General features: G+C 32.2%; 1 protein-coding gene and 2 long non-coding RNA genes across 4 annotated transcripts; 2 read left to right on the top strand and 1 right to left on the bottom strand.

Moving 5' to 3' along the window:
* The first annotated feature begins 235 nt into the window (after positions 1-235).
* Positions 236-2,343, top strand: LOC132908878 (uncharacterized). The gene is made up of 2 exons (XR_009658446.1): positions 236-1,649; positions 1,812-2,343. It is a non-coding gene; the product is annotated as an uncharacterized LOC132908878 (long non-coding RNA).
* Positions 2,134-21,956, bottom strand: LOC132908874 (zinc finger protein 624-like). 2 transcript variants are annotated; one of them, XM_060963272.1, is made up of 6 exons: positions 21,204-21,956; positions 11,482-11,724; positions 10,466-10,857; positions 6,331-6,546; positions 5,627-6,016; positions 2,134-5,252 (listed from the first exon to the last, which is right to left on the bottom strand). In XM_060963272.1, exons 2-6 carry the CDS (start codon positions 11,699-11,701, stop codon positions 5,004-5,006), a joined length of 1,467 nt encoding a protein of 488 aa, XP_060819255.1. In that variant the 5' UTR covers positions 11,702-11,724; positions 21,204-21,956; the 3' UTR covers positions 2,134-5,003. The 2 variants fall into 2 exon arrangements, with proteins under 2 accessions (XP_060819255.1, XP_060819253.1); XM_060963270.1 differs by having other exon boundaries at positions 6,280-6,546; positions 21,204-21,955.
* On the top strand, positions 20,034-22,910 carry LOC132908877 (uncharacterized). The gene is made up of 2 exons (XR_009658445.1): positions 20,034-20,889; positions 21,155-22,910. It is a non-coding gene; the product is annotated as an uncharacterized LOC132908877 (long non-coding RNA).
* Positions 22,911-23,120: the final 210 nt, after the last annotated feature.

The following is a 23,120-nucleotide window of genomic DNA, read 5'->3' as shown; positions in this document are numbered from 1 at the left end:
GCTAAGCGTCATGTAACGTAAATAATGTTTGCAGTAAATTTATAATCGTCTTCTCTTTTTTTTTTTTTTACTAAAGAGGAGCGTTTTCCGGAAACGTCGCGCGTTTCCTCTTCGACGCGGTTATATGAGTGTAATCAATAGAAATAAGAAATAGGGTGAAAGAAAGAAAGACAAAGAGTATTATGCTTTCGATGTCGTCGTTGTAACTTAATGTAAGGCTAGTTTAAGAAAGAAGGTAATTCACTCGTAAACAAATCGATTAGAAAAATGCTAATTCATTAAGATTGTATTCACTTGAATTGAGCATTATAGCTGCAATATCTCTCGAGGCCGATCTCGAACTTAGACGATTCATCGTCATAACACTGTTTTTCTCTTTTTTGTTTGTTGCATCGGATATAAAGACATTAATATGCAGTTTGACACTATGTAACCATCGTAAATCGTGGCAGAGAGAAGGTATATGATTATGCTAAACGGAAAGATATATCCGTAATTTTCCCACCCGATCCTTGAAAAGGTCTGTGTATAAGCGAGAAAATGTATTTGTAAAAATATATTGTATGTCCGGGAATATAATGATACTTGCGAGTAACAAGAGGAATAATGCTCTTTTGATGCCAGTTTCTACCTAATTTCCAACCACGTCAAATATCCCACGTTCTTTTTTCCATATAATAGTATCAGAATATTCCACGAGTATTAATGGAAGGAAAATATCCCACAAATAAAGATTCATTAATTTATGATTTATCAAAAAGTTACACGCAAAAGCATAAAATAACACTGGATTAGTTTTTCTATAGAGTATTTTCGTGTATTGCCCGTTATTAAATTTTATTATTAAATAGGATTCACATCTGTAACAAATTGAATCTATCACGATAGGAATTTCCTTTAATTTCAGCGAATGCATTACGAATCTTTTATCTTAATTCTTGTTGGATACGCGTTTGCTCCACGAGTTAAAATCCGATAACGTGGTATCTGATAATCTTGGCATCAAAAAATCTGGTGACTTCAACCTGCTCGTTGTTGAGATTAGTTTCACTATTATATCAACCCAGAAATTATTTTCTTGTCATTTCGTGTTTTTGTTATAGCTTTCAGTAATAAAGTATTTATGAGCCTGTGTTTATAGAACATCTTCTGTCTTATGTTTATTCATAGGGTATGCTAGTACTTTACCCCTGTCTATTTATACATTTATAGTCCTTCGAAGAAAATTTACTCGTAGTTACTCGTTTACGTTTACATATCGCATAAAATATAATTATCGTATGAAAAATTAAATATGTATAGCTTGCATACGCTATAGTTTTTGGAGTGTGTCAGTGTAACAAAATGTTTGGTTTCTTATTTACAAAGTGTAGTGATACGTGAGTGTTTCTAATCAAACGAATTAAGAAATATTCCTATAAAAATGATTTCAGTGATTTCTCTAATTGTGCTTATTTACATTTAAGAACTGGCAATATTTTATTACGACCTTAAAGAATTATTTTACAAAACACATATTCTTCAATTTAAATAGTATTTATGCTGAGATATATTGTTATGTAATATTGTTATGTACAGTAAGAGGAGCTTGCTGCAACGAATCATGACAAATTCCACGTATTTTCAGTTTCAAGTTAGTCGCAACATACGTAATTACACGAACATCAACGTAATTACAAGAACACGCAACATATTTGATATGAAGATTTCTTACTAATTAATATAAATTACAACATATTTCATTTAGCTAAAAAGAAATTTCTAACTTACATTTGTTCTGCCCTCTACAAATATTCGTATTTTTCATGTAGGTACACACATGTGTATGTGAAACTAATTTAAAGAAACAACGGAGAATATTAACATGCAGCTGCAAGTGAGTACAAATAGTTTCAGAACACATAATTGTAGGATATGCAAAAGAAAAAAGTATGCCAGGTTGCTGATAACCGTTCGCTATTGTAACTGGTTCAGCTGTCTTGCTTGCTGTTACACACACACACATGTTTGTGTTTTTTTAAATGTTTTTTTAAACCATAACAAATATCTCTTCAGAAATTGACAAAACAAGTTTAATAATATTTCAAAATGTTAAGACAAATTAGAAGGAGAAGGTATCAATTGGAATAAATATTGGTTTTAAAATTTATTTACACATGCTACACAATATACACTGTAAGATATGAAGACTCGCGTACGACCTTCTGGACGCTGTAATTGCACCAAGTACACTCGTAATTTGCCGCGGCAGACCAAACAGTCATATCGCTGAAATAATTGCACATCGCCGTAATAAAAGTTATAATGCAGGAGGTGTAACACTGGTAGGTCGAGCAACAAGAATTTAACGAAACAAAATACAATTCGTACAACAACAACAATTGATGTTACAGGAAGATACAATTCGGCATCACGTACGCTACACGATACATTGTTCTATGTCGCTGTAGAACTCGAGCGAAACCGGCTTTCGTGAAATCGATGAAAATAAATAATTCGATTCAATTTTCATAACTGTTTGATTCTTCTTTTTCCTATTTTACGCTTAAAACATGGAATCGATAATTTGCCATTTCTTATTGATTTCTAAAAAGAGAAGAGATGAACGAAATGATACTTTGCTAACATGAAATTGGATAAACAAATGGCAAATCGATGCGGATAAATAGCAGTACCGCTACACACAAACGCATATTCTTCCATATTTTAAGCATCGAATTATTTCATCTAGAACCACCGAATGTAAGCACAATTATATATCTACTTATAAAATTACGAAAACAAAAACACAAAAAATGTTAATCAATCGAGAATTCCTTAAGAAGCTAAACTTTTGGTCGGAGAAAGGAACAGAAACGGATTAACAAGTATAGTTCGATTGAACACAAAAAAAAAAAGATTGCACTCGCCAATAATTCTTGAACGCTATACACATACTGGTATTTCTTTCTTCTTTTATAGTACGACAGGCACGCACACTTACGCACACGTATATTCTAATATTTGGACATTTGTACTTGACGTATTTATAATCGCATGTATAACAAAATATTCGAAGCTACATTTCTTTCTCGGCTCTGAGAATCGTTGAGCCTCACCTACATAGATGTAAGTAGTTTGCACTGTCGTACATTTAACTGCCTACTTCTCATAATTATAAATTCAGAGAAATATATCTTTCCGAATTAATTTCAACGACAATTTTATCGGCGTTCCATATTTGCACGAAAATTTAACAAAAAAAAAAAAATGTTGCTTTATTCTTCATAATACGATGAACATTTAAGAACTTTCTTTTTCATTTTTTAGGCATTTAAATAGATCCAACCACTGTTAGGCCTACATTTAAAGGCAAATGTTCGAAATATAAATATATTAGCTTGGCTAACGCGACAATCGAAATAATATAAGCTCAATAAAATTTCTATTGGGCCCTATTAAATATTGTAAAATTATTTCAATGATCTTATATGCATATCGCACGTATACATATATAGTAGAATACCGAAAAATATAGCAGGAATACCGAAACGATCTATGCATATCAGAAAATACATAGATAAGACGATGCATATTTACATACATATTCCCCTAAATTAATAATTATCCTCGTATCCTAAGAAGGTGAACAAATTCTGTAACTTAGGTTTCAATCAGTTAAACAGTTTCACAATGCAAACCATACCACAGTCTCGCAGCTTAAGTAATTTGGTCGAGTTTTCAACATAAATTTCTTCTCCTAATCTTACGATAGAAATATTGTGTATACGACAGTAAATCGTCGTAGAATTCGACTTATCAGTACCTAAACAACCATCTCGGAAAATGAGAGATAAGGATTGTTTATTATTTTCCTACATGGCCTGGGTCCACCATCAGTTAGTCTCGAATCTAACTAACATAGGTGCTTCAGGTACTCTTTCGAACAAATTTCTATTTAATCTATAACAAGAATACCGCGAACCTTAATAAATAAATACGTAAGTTGTGGCAAAATTATTTGGTAAGATTCGTTATAAAGTTGATTCGTATCTACGACGAGATTCAAGGGGGACACGTAAGATGTACGAAACATGGAACTCGAATTTAATATGACAAAGTTACATCGTATTTTTGTGGAGAAAAATTAATCGTAAGTTTTAGTAATTAAATCGTTCGTATGATCCTGCACGTTGTTTCTCATGTTTCAAAGTATGTTTTAATGCGCTCAGTATTGAATCGAATGTACATTTTTTATATATACTATTTATTAAATACCTATTTATAGAAATTATCTTCATATGCTCGTCTGTTAACTGTCACATGAATTTTGAATGACTCGTCATACATGTAATAATCTAATTCTCTTATACGTTCAACCAGTAATTCAAATAAACGTGTTGTACACGTTTTATTTATACGAATTGCGCAAATCTCGATATCGTCTCAGCTACTTTCACAGCAGCGTAATATTAACGAATATATAAAAACGAAATAAGTATGTGGAATTACCGTATAAGAGTAACAATGGTCTCACAACAATCAGTTTCATTCCATTAGCGTTTCATTTTGAAACCATAGTTCCTAATTAGCGTTGTATATAGTGAAAATGTCTCTAATACATATCGTTGCGTATTTATCTTATGTATATAAATATTAAATATGACTTGTAACCAATTTACGACCTTACTAATTTACTTCGCTAGTTCAAAGAATGCAAATTTTCTTTGCAGAAGAACGAACATCGAGAATCAAGAATTATTGCACATAAAATTTTGTTGAATTAGAAATCAAATAAAAAAAATTACTAATCATAATATCTAAAAGTATGCTAATAAATTTCTAGCTTTTATGTTTATTCTCACGCTAGTGAACGTTTGATACAGAAAAATCAAGAAAAGTACCTGTTTCGAATCGTTGATCGAAAATGCTCGGTAATTTCCATCATTCCGTAGTCGTATGATTTCCTACCCATAGAAAAATACTTTTTGTAAAAGTACGGGAGAAAGTAAAGAAAAAATTATTTAAACGATATCTTGACCGTTTTCGACCTGACAACCATAATTATCTTTATCTGTGTTATCATCTTTGTCTTTATCTTCGTTTCCTTCTTCCGCGATATACTCTTCCTGTTCCTTCATTTTTCTTTCGTTTTCAACCGATGCCAAATCTTCATTTTTGCTCGTCGTATTCGTAGAATGGGATTTGTTTAGTAGAGAACTGAATTCGCCAAATTTCATAATTTCTTCCATGGCGGACTGTTCTACATTTACCTGCCACATATTTATAGTATTAGTATCTGGACTTATACCGTTGCCTACTCGCTCAAACTCTCGCTGGTTAAAATATTTCTGAATGAATTTCCACGAAAATAAGATCTGTAAGGATGGAAAAATGATGGAAATGTAAAAAATAATATATACATGCTATCGTGAATAAAAAGAACTCTGCAATATTTAGGCTAAAGAAAGGAATTCATTGTAAAAAGATAAAATTATTATTTGACATTAAGATAAAAAGAAACCCAAATGTTAAAGGAAGGAAAAAAGTTGAAATGAAAATAAGAAGAACAAAGGTCATCTGCGAGAGCATTTAGAAATCGAAATCGATTACAACGTGATTACGATATTATGTAAACACGTCTAACCTTTCTCGGTCTACCCCTTTTCCCTTTAACCACCGCCGACGGTGCTGATTGAGAACTCGAACTTGACAAGCTACTCTTCCTTTTTGGCCATTGTAAGTGCGAGTCCAAATGCTGCTTCAATTTGTCCTGCCTGGCGAACATTCGGGGACAAATGTTACAGGCAAATGGTCGTTCACCCGTATGAACTCTTCTGTGTCTGGCCAAATGAGAAGCTCTCGTAAAGGCTAAAGTACAGAGATCGCAAGAGAAAGGTTTATATTGCGCTTTTTCAGACTTGGACTGCATCGGCCTGGCTTCATTTTCTTCGTTCAGTCCTGACCTCTTCGTAAGATTATCGCCCTTCTTCTTGACAGTTAATTTTGGACTGTCATCCATGTCTTTTGACGATTCCTAAAAATAGAATGACGGTGTAATGAAAATAATTGCCTACAATGAAGACAGTTCCTAACTTACAAGAACGGTAGTAATAATTAGATTTAAGTTCAACAAATTGATATGTATTACCAGAATGCATATTCGCGAAATTGTAGTGCCGATTCTCCCTAATTCTTATGAATATTGTGCTCATACGTTAACAGACACCGAAATACTAAATACAAATACCAATGATCTTGAACATAAAAGCAATTTCAATTGTGGTCATCTTCTCATACCAGACTTTCATCTCGTTCTTGTAAGTCGTCGTTCATCTGTACATCCGGTACCATAGGATCTGCAGATGTGTTGTTAAAATTTGGTTCGGACTTAACCGTGTTCGACGAATCTTCGCAGCTGTCCCTCGTAGACTCATCTTTCGATTCTATACGCTCCTTCGATCTAAATTCTAATACATCATTGTTTCTCGTTGAACGTCCCACTGAGACCCTTTTCTGACCTTTAAATCTTGTCTCTCGCTTGTACATTGGCGGTGGCATACGTCTCTAAGTCATGCAAAGAAATTACAAAAAATTAAGATGCCAGTCATAAGTATTCTACGCTCGTAAGAGCGTGAATGTATTAGGTTAAACGTAAAAGTCACTTTCTGCTGCTGTATGCATTTCAAAGAATCTTATGAAAGCGTTGCTCGTGCTAGCTATAACGAGCGAACACTTTAAAGGAGAAATTGCAAAAATTTCAAGTTAGCTGACAGCATTCAATTCGCCTGCAGATTTTCTATGAACAAATGGCATACATTTCACCTAGATCGATCGTTAAAAGAACGAAGATAAATTTTTTCAGGTAGGCGAAGCTTGTTTCTGAATATTTCAAAGAAAAATTCAATCTGAATAAGCTATGTATCGCGACAGTCGATTTGTGCTCGAAGGCGACACTTTCATCTCTCTGGAAGAAAGTTATATTTTATTAGAAATTCTTAATGGATTACCAGACAGATGACGATGATAAACGTTGCTTATAATACATAGTTCCGTCACTTGCGTCTAGAAAAGGATATTTGTTTAAATTACATACTTCTTTTACGACATAACAGAATTGCAGTATCCGTATTTGGTAATCTAACTGTGAATAATTATTAAACAAATAGCAGAATGCAGAAACAAATCTACCAGATTTCTTTAGATAAGGAACCAAAGAGTTTTAGACAGACCAGATAAATAATATATTTGACACAATTGTTAGAGGAAATAGGCTTGATTATGTACATATATAAATAGATCTTATATAAAACTGGTGAACTTACTATACTATATTTAAAAAAAACGTAGATTTATTGCTCAATCTGTTCTTACTCATAAATATTCTTAATTCTTAACATTAGAAATCCTTGATAGTTCCCCATATAAATATACAGAGCTGACGCGTTCGAACTTGAAGTGCGTGTAGCATTCATTAGAATACGCAAGAAAGTCTTAACAAACATCCATGGAAAAATCGCTAGTCTGAAAATTACAAAATTTCCTGTTTCCTCATTGCTTATCGCTCAGTTATTATCTATAAATCCAACTTTGCTTGCAAAACTTTTTCCTCTGCGAACGAGCTACTATCACTATTTATATATAATTACTAACAGATCTCAATCTTCTACATTCTTAGAAACAGTTAATATAGTAATTACTTTTCAACGTTTCAGTCCCGGTTAAAAATAAATACATGTAAGTACAATAATATCTTGCTCGATATTATCCTATTTATGTACTTGCAATTGGAAAAGTTTTCCTGATACAAGTTGTTTGTGTAAGTTGTTCTAATGTTAATACTCACTTTATCGTGCATGAAAGAAACGCCTGTTATTTCGAAATTTCGCGCAAGAATAAACTGTAAGCTGAGAAATAACTATAAAAACGTACATAAACGCTGCAACGTTAAAACAATAAAATTCTGTTTTCTGCCAATGAATGGCGTCATGTGTTTATCTATGATTACACAGGGTAAATCACCTAAAAGTTTAAGTTGAAATATTTTCGATACTGATAATTAGGTATATCGAAAATTGTTTCAAGTAAAAATTAAATTGTTTGAAGACGGACGTATTTTGACGTTATTAGTTCTTCCGTAGGTAGGCGCGTAAAGGTCATGTAGAGGTCAACTTTGACTTTTTAAACGGACTCGTATATTTTTTAATACATTAGCCGATGCAGCTCGAGATTCTCTATAAAAAATTATTAACCTATTTTTATGGAAAAAGTGTTAGTTGATAGATGGTTTAAACAAAAAAATTAAAAAAGAACAAATCCAAAAATATTGCCTTGCGTTTTCCCTACGACAAGTTCTACAAAATAAAAGTTAAGATATCTATTGAATTGATAGTTTCTCGATATAAGTAAGTATGTAGTTTTATAAAGAATCCTTGAAACATTTTTCGATTTATTAGGTATTTAAAATAGTATAGACACCAAACTAAAAAAAAACTTAAACATTTAAATGACTCACCCGGTATAATGCTAGTACTGCGTTTATTTTGTGTCACTTGGTAACAACTAAAAAATTTAAATGATTCGGTTGATAAGTTTAAAGTAACACGCAATAGTTACTTAACTATCGGTTAATGCACTGTATTTAGACTGTTCAGAAACTAATCAGAAACTAATGATTTATGTATCTATACTTTTAAAACCTTTTGTATACATTAAAGGTTCCAGATATAAAACCTATAGCGACAGTATCAATCATGTTAAAAACGTACACAATTTAAAATAAACAGCTTCTGAAGTTTTTATACAAATGTCATTAATTTGTTAGTGGAACGAATATAGCATTCGCTATTTTTAATCATTGAAACAGGTAAACTGAAATTTCGGTTTTCCTCCTTTTATGGATAATAGTCCATTTAATCTCAATTAGATGACATTAAAATGTATTGATAAAGAGTAAAGAATAAAGAATATATTCCATTTGAAAATTGTACTGTCCCAATTTCTCTTTGATTATGATAAATCACCCATCGTTAAAATTTCTTGCCACGGAATGACATTTTGTTTGCGCAATTGTTAATATATTCGCAATTAATCTTACACGTGTTTCAAGGATAATGCAACATTTAGATGATAGTAACATTTAAAAAGAATCTTCTTTCTCTTTCTTATAGTAATTCGTTTACATCTATACATGCACGGTGTCTCCGAAATCATAGCGCAAGCGGTCGAATGATTCTACGTACAAAAATGAGTCGAAGAAAAAAAAGAATAACATTTCTTCGTCCAAGACATTGTTCCCAAGGAAAATAAGTTCGAAGATCCATCAGGTGTACGTGTACGAATTGTAAGCTTCGAGGTATCCGACTTCTCTTTCTGCTCGTGTTTATATTTATAAACATGAACAATGTTATGATTTGCTTTCTATTATTGCTGCTACCTTATTTCTACGATCTCCATATTTGCAATGGTTTCAGAAATAAAGATAAGAATATTAATTTTTAAAAATCATTTTATTGACGTAACAAGCGTTCAAAATGTTGACGCGCTGCTGCATGTATAAGTCTGCTTGTCTAATTAAATTATTACCAACATGAGCAGAAAGACAAGTTAAATGCCTGGAAACTTACAATTGGCACGCGTGCATCTGACGGATCTTCGAGCTCATTTTCCTTGAAAACGAAGTCTTAAACGCAAAAATGTTATTCTTTCTTCGTCGATTTATTTTTGCATGTAGAATCATCACCCGAGTGCACCGCTTGTGCAACGATTTCGGAGACGCCTTATGTATAAATAATATAAGGTGGGACAATAACTTTAATCAACGTAAATATTTCTTTTCTTTTTAGAGATATGGAAAAATATTGTTTACGAAAGTTCTATTCTATTGAGAGACTCGTAATATGACAGTAATACTTTTTTTGCACGTGAAAGTTTTTTGAAAATTTCGACGTTACCACCATCTTTTTTTTTTATTTTGTATGACGCTTTAATTTCTTATCCCTGATAAAATAGGGAATGTTTGAAACAATCGAGATGGTTTCAACGAGGTCATTCGACAAAGAGAAAAGAGTAAACAACAAATCTTACATCACAACAAATGTTGGAAGTGGTACCCGTTTGCATCGATCCCCCCACCCTCATCAATAATGGCCCGCTATCTTCTTCTTGGCATTGATAAAATTAAAAGTTTTGTAATCTCTGATGTAATTTTATCTCACGGTGTTTGTAAGTTAATGTTCTAGTCTTTTACATTCTTTTTACAGATACATTAATATAGTGATTGAATTCAAGGTAACTTCTTATCGATATACTTGTATAAGTATAAATACTTTCGCGATAAAATATGTTTCAATAACTAACATATTTCGATTCAGGTATATGTAGATTTGCGTAGTTGATTACATACGTGCACGTACATTTTATGCACTACGATAATTTGACTGTCTTACATTTTCTCTATTATTTTAATTATATCATTCGGACTTACAATTTGCGTTTCCGACGATCGCAAAGGTTCATCGAACGAATCGTCGTGCCCATCGATCACCATCGGATCGTCTTCCACCTCAATTTCTTCCACCTTGATGTGATCCTCTAATGTCTCTATGGAAGACTGTTTTGGTAAAAATGGAATCACGGACGGTTCCTTCATGTACTCCGTTGTATGAACTCTCGCCTCTATGTGACGCCGTTGCATCCGCGTTTCCACTCTCTTATAAGGGCTACGACTATTTTCTTGATTTCTCTGATCACCGGAAAGACCACGAATCTCTAGATCTGTGGCAGTTTTAATCAAAGATGGCAAATGTTCTTCAGAGACATCGATCGAACCACGGTACATAAAATCCAAAAGACATTCCATTTCTTCAACCGCAACACCTACGGAATACGATGTAAATAAGTAGAAGCCATATCAATATCTACTGCATCTACATAAATTTAAATAAATTTGCACATCTATAGTCGTGCTAAGCTCACACAATATTTACATACTCGCATCTAGTATCAATATATATTGTTTACTAGACATCGATTTCTTCATCTACTTTACGCGATTGAAGAAAAACCAATGTAGAGTATCTTAAATTTCATGTAAGAAATCAATTTATTAGGAAAACCGTTTATATGTATCGATAGAAATATTTTTCAAAGTACTTTGTTACGCAAAAATTGTTCAACGTTGTATTTCTTCAACGTTCAATGTTCTATGCTATGCTATGTTATTTACAGCGTTAAAGGAAATGAAAGAATACAACCCTGATATACTTAACCATACTTCAATACAGACATTATTGCACGTTTTATAGAATTTTAATCAGAAATCATAGCGATCAGTCTTCTGGTCATTAGAATCGAATAATTATAACGCTATAATTCAGCATTAAATTTTGTTGTTCGTCGCTACTACGTTAAAAGTGAATTGACTGATATCAAAACGTAAGACAAGGTCATATATCTTAGAGAATTGCGATTGTTAAACTGACTTTTACCTTTCAAGCTTACCTTTTAAAATAAGAATTGGTTGTTCACCATAGTGTTCTTTGAAAACTCTTTCAAAATAAGGACTGCATGCTGCCAAGACCAGTCTATGTGCTCTTAACATTCCACCTTGACAAGCTAACGTTGTATCAGTCAAGGAACCACTCTTATAGAGTCCTTCAAACAATCCAGACAAGTTCGCTAGGTGATTGTTCCAAGTTAGGTTGAATGTTTTCTCACCCATTGTTATGACGCGTTCAGTGTTCACTGCCAAACATACCACAGTCACACATTTATTCGTTAGATAAATACAAATCACCTTTTGAAACTTTTGCATTCTTTTCTACTACAAAATGTACCGTTCATTGATAATAATTAAATAAATAGAATTTCTTAAATAGATTTCATAACAATTTTGCCCACAATAGTATTTCTAGGATGAAATTATGCAAACGTTAATTACATTAATTTTCGTAAATCATAAATATATTATCAAATGCATTGCACATTACGATTTTAATTAGACCAATTACAATCTGCTCAGTGTTTGCAAAATTATTGCAAAGTTGGGGAAACTTATTATTTAACGTAACGAACACGTTATTTTATGATGTTTGTATAAGAAGTTTCTATAAGCTCGAATATGATATTCTGTATCTCGAGCGAACAAATTTCTTGATATTTACCCTGTATAATAATCTAACAATAGGGATTAACGAACTTCTTAACAGTTTTCTATAATTCACGAGTGAATATTTATATTATTATTCCACTTTTCACATAAAATTTAGCGACATAAAACTTGAACTTGCATTTCCAGTTCTTAAAGGAAAATGAATAGACACACAAATATCACGTTGTAGGTAATTATCGTTGTTCATTGTGCAATGTTTCTACAAATTAATTTGATATGCGGTGTCAAACTTTCCAGCATTATTATATCTTATAATTCTCTAAACAAAATAGCTAAGAATCTTGGCTTTGAGTACTTCTATAGTTAAGAAATTAGTTCTACAGATAAAGCAGATGTTGGCTAACAGTTGTTGCTCAAATGTGATGTATAAATTCTGTCTGTTGAAACATCAAAATAATACAATTTTCTTATGTAATAAACAACTGTGCTGAATTTAGCAAGTATATACAATAAATCGAGGACATTTTGAACAACACATTTCTTACAATCATACTTATAACGGTTGCATTCAAATTCAGACATGTTCTGTCCAATTATTAAACATTAATTTCACTGCACAAATATTCATTCTGTACAAAAACAAAGAGGGGCATCTCTTGAGATTCTATTTTATGACACATTAAGAAATGAAAACAGAAGTAACATAAATTTATATTCTATACAACGTGAATCTAAATTCATGTACAAATGAAATTATGGAACATTCTGTGGCTTAAAATAAGACGAAAATTAAGAATAACAAAATTGCGCTGGGGATTTCGTTTTAAAGAAAATCAGCTTTAAGTTATTCTATATGCGAAAATAATTCGAAAATATAAAATAAAATTTGTGTTGGAGAAAGTAATTTGGATATATGTGTATTTAATGCTGAATTATTTACTCAGCCCACGCGTATTCGACAAATTTTCAAACTTCACTTTTCTCGACAACGAAGTTTCAAACAAGTAGACGTTGTTCTATATTTTTCACTTATTTTTGCACATAGTATAACCCTCTGCTAATTGTCCACTCGTAATCGTCTAATCGGAAATTAATAAAATGCACAAGTATTTGACAAGTTTTCAAACTCGATTTTCTCAGAAATAAAGCTTCCAACGCAAACTTTGTTATTCTTGATTTTCGTCTTATTTTGAGCCATGGAATCTCCCTGACTTCACTTGTACCACGAATTAAGACCCACGCCCGGTGCGCATCTATGCCAAACATTGTATCGAAATATAAAAATTTAAATTATTTCAAGCACATCTTGAAATTCTGTTAAAACGTTGAATTATCTTCTAGTTCTAAAGCTCTGTACTATTTTGTTTTTTTAGCAAATTTATTATATTCTTATTGCAAGTTATTTTCTCGATTACCTTTTTATTAATAATATATACAAATATATATAAAATCTTTGTGTATCTTGATGCATACGCCGTAATGCTGTTACTATAATAAATGTACTGTCAGAAATGACAACTTTTTCAACTTTTTTAAATATCTAAAAATTATTGGTTTTAGCTAGCATACTTATAATTTCGAATATTTTCCTAATGAAAACATTTCTGCTTTTCTTGCTGAATAAAGGTTACGAACCTTATGAATTTTTAATCATTTAAAGGAAATTTTAGTTCTGAAGATATTGAAATCCTATGTCACAGACAAAGAATAACATAATTTCTTTTTTGTAGAGTGCACGAGTGTTTCTCACAACATTTTTCGATACATCTTTAAAATGTATAAATCAGAAATTGAAGAGAAATACGTATTTCTGCTCATAATGCTTCACTATGCAGAAGTATTCGCTATACGAAGGGCTCTTTACTTACATAAATTTCAAACAAATAAACTAAGAAAAATGTGCTACATTTATAAAAGAAATTCGTAAGGTTAAGATAAATAAAGGTATGGCGACACAACTTTATGGCATAATCTGTCTATCACTAACATCATTCAGTATAATTGAACATTTAATAAATTAGGAAATTGACTGAATTAGAAAGAAACATTCTTCGCTTTTATTGCAATATCTAGAGCACGCCTAGCAAAACCAAATGGTTTCGCTGTCCTGGAGAAACTATAAATTCTTCAAAGATCATGCATTAGATAAAACAATATTTATAGAATAAAAACCATCAAAAAAATATCATAATGATCTAGTAATTTATTCATTAACAATGGTTTTTATACCTGTGTCAAAAAAAGATGATTGTGTTTCTTTATGCAATTATGCAATTTTAATCCAATCTTAAATTTACTTCATTAATATTGTATTATTATTAATGATAGAAACTACTCTTTGTACAAATGTATAATTTACTAAATGTTTATTATATCTAATAGAATAATTAATGTAGAACGGTTGCGTAACATTAAATTACCCAAACATTGTCGTATATAAAAGCAATACAAATATTACTAAATAATTACTAAATATAAAGTAAACACTTATCTTTTTCTTGTAACGTGTTACTTTAGAGAATAGATAACTTGCAAATTAATTATAATTTTTTCCTGGCATACTGTTTTCATTATATAATCTCTGTAAACATTATTTCCAATAAATTTTTTCTCCTATTCTTCTCTATGACTACACTCTACTACTGCACATATTTATTTGTCTTTATATTAATAGTCCTTCGGAAATCCTCCAAGAACGAAAGTATAAATATAAACCAAATGACACGCAATTAGTAATCAATAGAAGCAAGATATCTCAGCGTATTTGAAACGCGCAATGATTCTCATGATATATTAATTTCACTAAGATGTTTCACAGAATCACTTTAATTGTTTGTATCAATGTAATATTTACGTAATAATTGATATGTTATAGCTGTACCCGTAACGAAGTAGTGTTGATGTTTAAACATCTAACCACTGCAGAATGTTCGTGCAGTTAACGAGTTTACGAAATCGGAAGTCCACCTACAACGATCAACGCCGAGAATAATTTGTCGGCACTACCATGGTCGATTTGGAATAATATTCGAGTAGCAATGTACTGGGCTTAAGAAAAACAGGCTTTTTAATAGATTTTATGAAATAATAATTTAAAAGCAAATTTATTGATTTTGTGTGAATTCGAATTGATTCACAGAATTTTGAAAATGAAATGCATCTGATAAAATCTGATAAAATTCGTTGTTGTTTTATATAGTAACAAGAATGACGTAAAAGGTTTCTGACGCCCATCTTGGCACTCTTCTTTACACATGTATTTATTTCATACATTAGAAGACATGAATTTAACTTTTAATACTAATTATACATATAATATGGACGTAAAACAAAATATGTATAATAACTAATGAAAAAATTTTTGCATTAAAATAATTTAGAAGATAAGTTTGTATCCTAAATTATATATTATTATTATTATCATATGTATTGTATTTGTTTAGTAAATTGTAAATATTAACTTAAAAATAGGTGATTATAAACAATTTTTTGATTGTAATAGTTACTTAATTCTGTAAAATATATTTATTATAATATAAAGTATAATATAAATATAACAATTTAATAAAAATTTGATTTGATAAATATTCACAGCTAATATCTAAATTATAAATCCAATGAATTATTGAAATAGTTTGCACTTTTTACTAACTAACTTAAGCGATCTATTATATTACAGAACAAATTTAGTTTGTTTACTAGTAATTAGAATATAATGCGATACATTCAAGTCAATGCAAAACTTGTTGTCTAAATATTTTCATTACTATTAATATACTCATTAATGTTTATAGTAAATATATATGTTGCACAAGTAGTTATCTTTCTCTCATGAAATACAAACCAGTAGATATGAGAAACTTAAAATATAAAATTAATACAAGAGTAAAAGTAATATTTAAATTATTTTAATTGAAATAATCGTATAAAAGCTAATTAGAAAAGCAATTGCATTAATTTAATTGAATTGTACAAATTAAGATTTGCTTTCAGTTTAATGGAGTGGAAAAAGTTTATTTCATTATTTTTCTTATTAAAGTAATTGAAATACGAAAATACCTCGGTGAAGCGATACGGTCATTAGCCGATACAATTTAAGCGACGATTTAAAATATATGTACTTTCACGGACGTACGTACAACGTACATACATGAACAGAAAAATAGAAGGTGGATCATCAAAGATAGAAAATCAAAAGGAATATTTGAATGAATATTTAATGTCGGGATCATGAAATAAATCAAAGAAGCCTGACCCGAAGAGAAAAGGTATTGAGAGTAATATTCAAAAACTCAAAAGATTCTGAAAAATAATCGTCAAAAATCAGTTAGAGGATACCGATATGCAAATCTTGAAAAAAGGGTACATACAATGAATTTAATGCAACAGTCGTCGAAGAACGCGAAGAATTTTTATCTAAATTACGATAATGCTTAACACACAGTACCTGCAGTAAGAAAATTCGTACATTATGTAGAACAGAGAAAATATGGATTAGACAAGGAGAAGAACCGAGAACGACCACGGGAAATGGATTGAATTACGTATTTTCCTTGTTTAATCGGATAACCTAGCTTGAAAATTATGCAATTATATTAAATAAAGAGATCATAAATTGGACACAAAGATACTCAATTTAACGTATAATGTAATGTTATATTTCATGTAACAAAATGAAAGCACGAAGAAGGCAAGCAAGAGCAAGTGAAATACGTATCTATAAGCAGAATGCATGGCTAGGTGTTCATGTTCAACATTCATACATGGGAAGGGAGTAGAAAGTGGGCTGAAGGGCAGAGTGATCTAGCGATGGTCATGCGCAGGCGTGGTACCTAGGCCCGATCCATAATTTCGTTGGTGGACCCCGTCACGCATTTGCAAGGGGCTAGGCCGTGTGTCGTCCAAATGCACCCTTTTTCCCTCTTGTTTCGAACCATGTACATACATAACTACGTCACCGCACAGCAGACGCGGGGGCCACAAAAATCGTCGACCATTGGGAGAGAGAACGGCCCCCTGCGCGACCAAGGGAGCCGTCATCACGGATCGTTGTTCGTCACCGCGTGGAAAAATGTCTAAACGTCTGTTCATGGAAAAAAACACACGTCTGGTTCTGACCGCGTAGAGAATTTAGAACACGTTAACTAACGATACGAAAATATAGACATTTCTCCAACTTACAGCTGCATTTATTTATGAAACGACAAACTTGAAATTTCAATCTTTCAGTTAAACGATGGAACGTTTAATGAAATTATGGAACAGGAACGTGATAAATGTAGAACTCGCTGTCCGAAATTGCATTTGAAGATATTTGGATTTTCGTTCCAATCGCTTATTTTAACAAAATCGAGTTTGAGACTGTCCTGAGGTATTAGAAAATTAATTAAATCCAATATATCTTCCCGTAGATTAAATTTCTGTGCTCGTTACAATTTACGTAAGATGAAGATTATTTTTTATACCTTTATCATAAAAATTGTTGTCAATATTCGATTGTAATTTTGACCTTTCTAATTAAAAAAAAAAATTGCTTTATTTCGAGATAACTATCTAAGTATGGAGAAATATTTTTTATTTAATGCTAGCTTATCGTTGGAAAGTTTATCTTCTATAAAATTTTGTAATTTCATTCATATTCTACTACTTGTATCTAAAAATTTCCTAAGAACGAAGAGATAAATTCTAATGGTTGAGGTGTTGATAAACCTTATGATAGACTGATGTATAAAATAAAAGCATTTCGGTATAATGATTTAGAACAAAAAGTATTTTGTAAATGTACCCATCATCTTTATCATTATATTTATTATATATTATATTATATTATTATATATATATATATAACAATTTCATAGTTGTAGAAAAAATGGCAAAGATATATTATTGAAAATGTTGAAACAATTAACAAGTAATGAAATAATAGAACTGAAGTAACTATTTATCATGCTATTCGTCTGATGTGAACGTTTGAAAAATATTATATAATTATGTAATGCATTATTACGTAACTATGTGTTGCAATTAGGTAATGAAAAATAAAATAAATATAATGTGTAGTTTATCATTAAACATGTCGTACAGATTAATTTATTAATACAAAACTAAATTTAATGTACAATTTCTCATTTTTCCAAAAATAGATGTAGATGGAAAGATAAACGTTGTTTAATATTACCATTTTATCGCAAAAGTTAATGTCTAGATATTTTAACATATTTCAGAAATAAAAAAATCATTTGTAGATTACAAACATACGACAATATTATTATTAATCTGTTAAACGCATCAATCTATCTCAATCTTACATGGTGAAAATTTCAATATAAGTGTGAGATATTAATGATATGATATGTTTGATTTTCGAAAATCAATTTTTTTGCCATATAATAATTATAAATTATATATGATAATATAAAAGTTTTTCCCGTTTATGTGCACATGGTTCTTAGTATTATTGTAAGAAATATGCTACAAGCAAAGATAATATTTATGTATTACTAAATAAAATCACATCAAATAATTATCTATATCACTTGCATATTCGAATATTCGTATAACAGTCCAATAGTGCAATATGTATATCTAAATAAGGTAAAAATCAATACGTAAGCAGAACAAGATAAATATTCGTAGCCAAAATGACGTTAACGTAGCATTACGATTGGAAAACATTCAACAATATGCACTGATTACGTAGTGAACAGGTGTACGCAATGGGAGAAAAAGATAACTCAATAACAAAATTCAACCTGTGTTTTTATAAGTTTTATAAGTAGGTATATTTGCTTTATTATCGAGTACTAGAATACGTGACTGGTAAGTTTTTCCCTCTTTCTAATTGCAATTTTAATCTCTTCATTTACCGATGTTGATTTTTTTCATTGTTTTAAATTATATAACTATGTAAATATACTACTTGGATCATTTAAAACAAGTTTCGTTACGAAGAACCCAATGTTAACAATTTGACGTTATACCACTATGATAAAGGAACGATTGATATCAGGCATATGTAATCATCATTATAGGTACACATTGTGAAGATAAAGTTATCGAGACAATGTTTTATGTACAGAAGCGGATGTTCCTTGCTTAAAAATTCCATTGCTTTGAATTTAAACCTAAAATTTACCGTTGAAATAAAATACAACACTGTATAACTTTTTCCCTTAAATTCCGACTTAAATTACTGGAATTACAAGGATTAAATCTGTACTCCTTTTTCGTTTCCTTATGTCTGATTTTCAAATTTTTACAACGAAAAAATCTAAATCACAAAAATAATTTGCTGACCTTCTGTTTTGTTATTTATGTAAAATTACTTGCAACACAGCTTATTAAATAAAATTATTAACGACAACGATTACTACGATATTTAAAGGAAAATTTTATTCACGTTCGAATAACTGCGACCTATGTTCGATATACGCACACACTATCTGTATCCTCATACAAGTATAATAAACATACCAAAACTATCCACTCAACAGACTACCAAAATAACAGCGCGAACAGAAGCAGAAATTTTCACTGGCATTGAATTCTTTTCACGTTACACTTGTTCAGTCTACTAATATAGTAAAGTACACATAGAATATTTTAGTTCAAATCATTTATCGCTGAAAATTTGTTAAGCAATTTTTCTTCTTTTCTATCTCCCAATGATACATGATACGTTTAATATCTAGCGCGTCGTGGCTCGATCAAACAAAAGAGCTTTTATGCGAATAACTCTAAATTTTGAATCAATAAGTATCATCTACTTAAGTTGAAGCGAAAAAATTGAAATTAAATACATTTATTGTACGCTTTAACTCTTGTTCCAGATGTCCTTGTGACAATATACTTAATCACCTATATAATATTCCATATTTCATCCACATATGATGCGGCATATGATGAGCTTTTCATTCAGTTAAACAATCGTGAAAACCTGATTTTGTAAAATTCATAGTAAATAATGCACATTTCAGTAATGTCTATTCATTATGATTTATTTGAAATTACGTATCGAGGTCACTGATTCCCGTGACTAAGGTATCCAAGAATGCATAAGATCTCCCGTGGCTGGTTAGAGCGCTCTAGAACGCTGAAGATCAAGAGAGCAAAGAGTCGGTTTAAACCGTGTGCCCCGTCCCAACGTCGACTCTATTAATACCCGCGCCTTGTCGTCGCGTCTCGAGAACGTGTGCACCGATATAGAGGCATTAATACGATGAGACTGTCCTTTTATTAAAAAATCTTCTGGTCTTAAGAACGAATAAACTGAACAGAAATCGTATTCGTGTTGATCTCGATACGAATAATATAAGAAAAAGAAAGAAAAAGAAATAACAGATCGTAACAGTAAGATTGCTAAAAGGAATCGAGGCGATTTTCATATGTTAAATGTGAAAATATTGAAACATATTAAAAGAAGGTTTATCGTTCCATCAAAATGGAAACATCAACAGTGTACTGTTACAAGTAATTAAACGAATTTACACGTTTGATAGAATTATGCGTTTGATTGTGATAAAAATGCTTTCTCTTTCTATAAACTGCGTTATTCCATGAAAAAATTGTAAACGAGAAGGTGCGATCAGGTTATCGACTTGAGTACGAAACACGACAAGGAAGGAAGGAAAGGAGTTGCAGCTTTAACAGGACATATCGTAGATGTCGTACAAGTGCATTCGCAGTCAATTATGTGATCAGCTACAACCATTCGCTTCATGAAGCTATTAGGAACAAGTTAATAGAATCATCGCATCGTTCCGATGTGCGATGAGTTATCATAAACAGTACGAGTAAAGGTATAAACTGTTGCAATTTTAATGGAGTAGCCTACAGATGTCGTACGAAGACTTAGGCCGGATCGGAGTCAGCGCAAATATCTAATCGACAGTTTCGCAATGTCATTTCACCCTTGTAAAAGTTCTATCGTTGGTTCGACTCGATAATTGATTCAAATCATTAAACAAGCTGGCGTTGCTCAGCAATTTGCCAAACGTGTCTTAAATTAAACAAGGGATAGTCGGGAGTGAACGAAAGACAAACGTAAAAAATTATTTCACGTAGGTAGACGAATTCACCCTAACCAAAGGCCATTTTCATCGGATTCACTCACCTTTGATTGTACGAGAGGATGAAAGTTACGGGAAGTCTTGTGAGATTAAAATATCACCAACGAAATCAATCGACGAGTACAATCCAAGAAGAGGAGATAGGTTAAAATACACCGTGGCAAGTTTTCACTTTTTCCTTTTCCACAACCACCATACACCCTTACGTATTCCCCGAAATAACCAGTTTCGAGCGAAAACGCGCACCGCGAAAAAAAGCGTACGCGAAAAACGTACACCAAGTAAAGAATCGAGCAAGCTATTGAGCTCACTCTGCGAGGGGCACGGCACGTGTTGGGGCTCCCTCGACCGAGTCGCGACTGATATCATTTCCAGCGGGGGACTGTGGGGTCGCCAGCCAGAACCCCACCAGGGGGTCTTCGTGCAACCCCCACGCGGTGTCGTAGTAGTCGTGTTCGCCGTCGTGGTTGTAGCTCGTTGTCGTGGCTCCACCGTTGCTAACCTCTCGAAACCCCCTTTGCACGTACAGGGAATAAGGGACCAGGATGTATACGTACATCATGGGGAGAGAGACCTCTCTCTTCTTCTCATACACTGCGATCCTGTCCGCGTCGTTCTCTCTTGCACTCTTACTCCCTTGCTCCCACGTACCATTCATTTCCGTCTCGTTTCCACGCGCACTTTTATCGTATATGTTTCTCTTTGTTTCTCAACGAGCTTCTCTCTCGTGCTGAGCTCCTATCCTTGTTTCGCGTAACGCGTTAGGTCGAAGCGTTTGTTTCTCTTTCGTCGTTCTCCTAGCTTCGCCAGTTCTGTGTAAAGCACACGCAATACCACACCAACACAGCTATGGATCTTCCTCCCCCGCCCTTCACCGATGGTCCCCTCCCTTCGCACGAATCCCTTACCCCCTACGTATCCAGCAGCTTTATCCACCCTGAACCCTCCTATGTTGGAGGGTTGCTTCTCGGCAGCCTGATCGGACGTTCGCGAGAAGGGACTTTCCCCTCTACCTCTCTACGCCGCCCTAACCATGCTTTCTTCGTATTTCAGATTTGAGGTTGTTTTATTCTCGAGAAAAATTCCATCGTCCTATGTTTTATCTCCTACAGTCTACTCCTTGAGACTTTACCTTTAATATTTTGTGAAATTCTAAAATATCGCATGCTCACAAATTGCCGTGCATCTCTTTCAGGGGAAATTAATTATGTACTTGATGATTAAAATTTTTAACATCGCTTCAGTTACATCGTTGTATTTATTTTTATTTATATATTAATCGAATTCCCTTTTTCGCGTTTTTGCTCGTTTCATGCGAGGTAAGATTTGTTCCATTCTCACTTTACGACTAACACTACTTTCAGCTATCTTTAAGAGTACGATAACGATTGCGATAGCATTATAAAGAAATTTGGCTTTGAATCAAGAAAAAGTCAATTTTTAAATGGAAGGTAAAGGAAATTCCTAGTATACGAATATCGCTTTCAACAACACCATTGGGGACAATATTATCAGTGCATTATTCCATTCGAAAATTGAACTCGCATAAAAGACCTTGTAACATGAAACTGCTCGTTGAAGAGAATCGCAATACGATGAGCACAGACTGCAATGGGTACTGACGTAATCATGACATGGATACATACGTACTCGTGCTCAATGTATGCGTAAAATATACAATATACATATGTTCACGTAAACTGTAATATATTGCACAATTTGTAACATGATCAATAAAATTTTAAAAAATTTGTCTTGCAAAATAAAAATCTTTTACAGTATAATTGAAATATTAGATAAAATATAAATTTAAATATTATATTTCTAAATAGTCGAAAAAATATTTCTATCTTTATTAAACTAAATATTTGCCGTAGAAAAATAAGCAAAACAATAGCTTATTACAACAAATTGATTGTTCACGCTCGAGGTGACCGGGCGACCAATTCGGGGGCAGCGAG

Source organism: Bombus pascuorum, chromosome 7 (genome assembly GCF_905332965.1).
Source record: "Bombus pascuorum chromosome 7, iyBomPasc1.1, whole genome shotgun sequence".
NCBI classification, from domain to species: domain Eukaryota; kingdom Metazoa; phylum Arthropoda; class Insecta; order Hymenoptera; family Apidae; genus Bombus; species Bombus pascuorum.
The sequence above is the reverse complement of the archived record's forward strand: the minus strand, read 5'-3'. Positions and strand labels throughout refer to the sequence as shown.

Bases quoted from the DNA above. Each gene is read 5' to 3' on its own strand.
- LOC132908874 (XM_060963270.1), bottom strand. From the start codon at position 11,701: ATGGGTGAGAAAACATTCAACCTAACTTGGAACAATCACCTAGCGAAC. The intron at 6,017-6,279 runs GTATGAGAAGAT...TTCTATTTTTAG, and splicing joins AAGAACGAGATGAAAGTCTG to GAATCGTCAAAAGACATGGA. The intron at 5,253-5,626 runs GTTAGACGTGTT...AATATGTGGCAG, and splicing joins AAAGGGGTAGACCGAGAAAG to GTAAATGTAGAACAGTCCGC.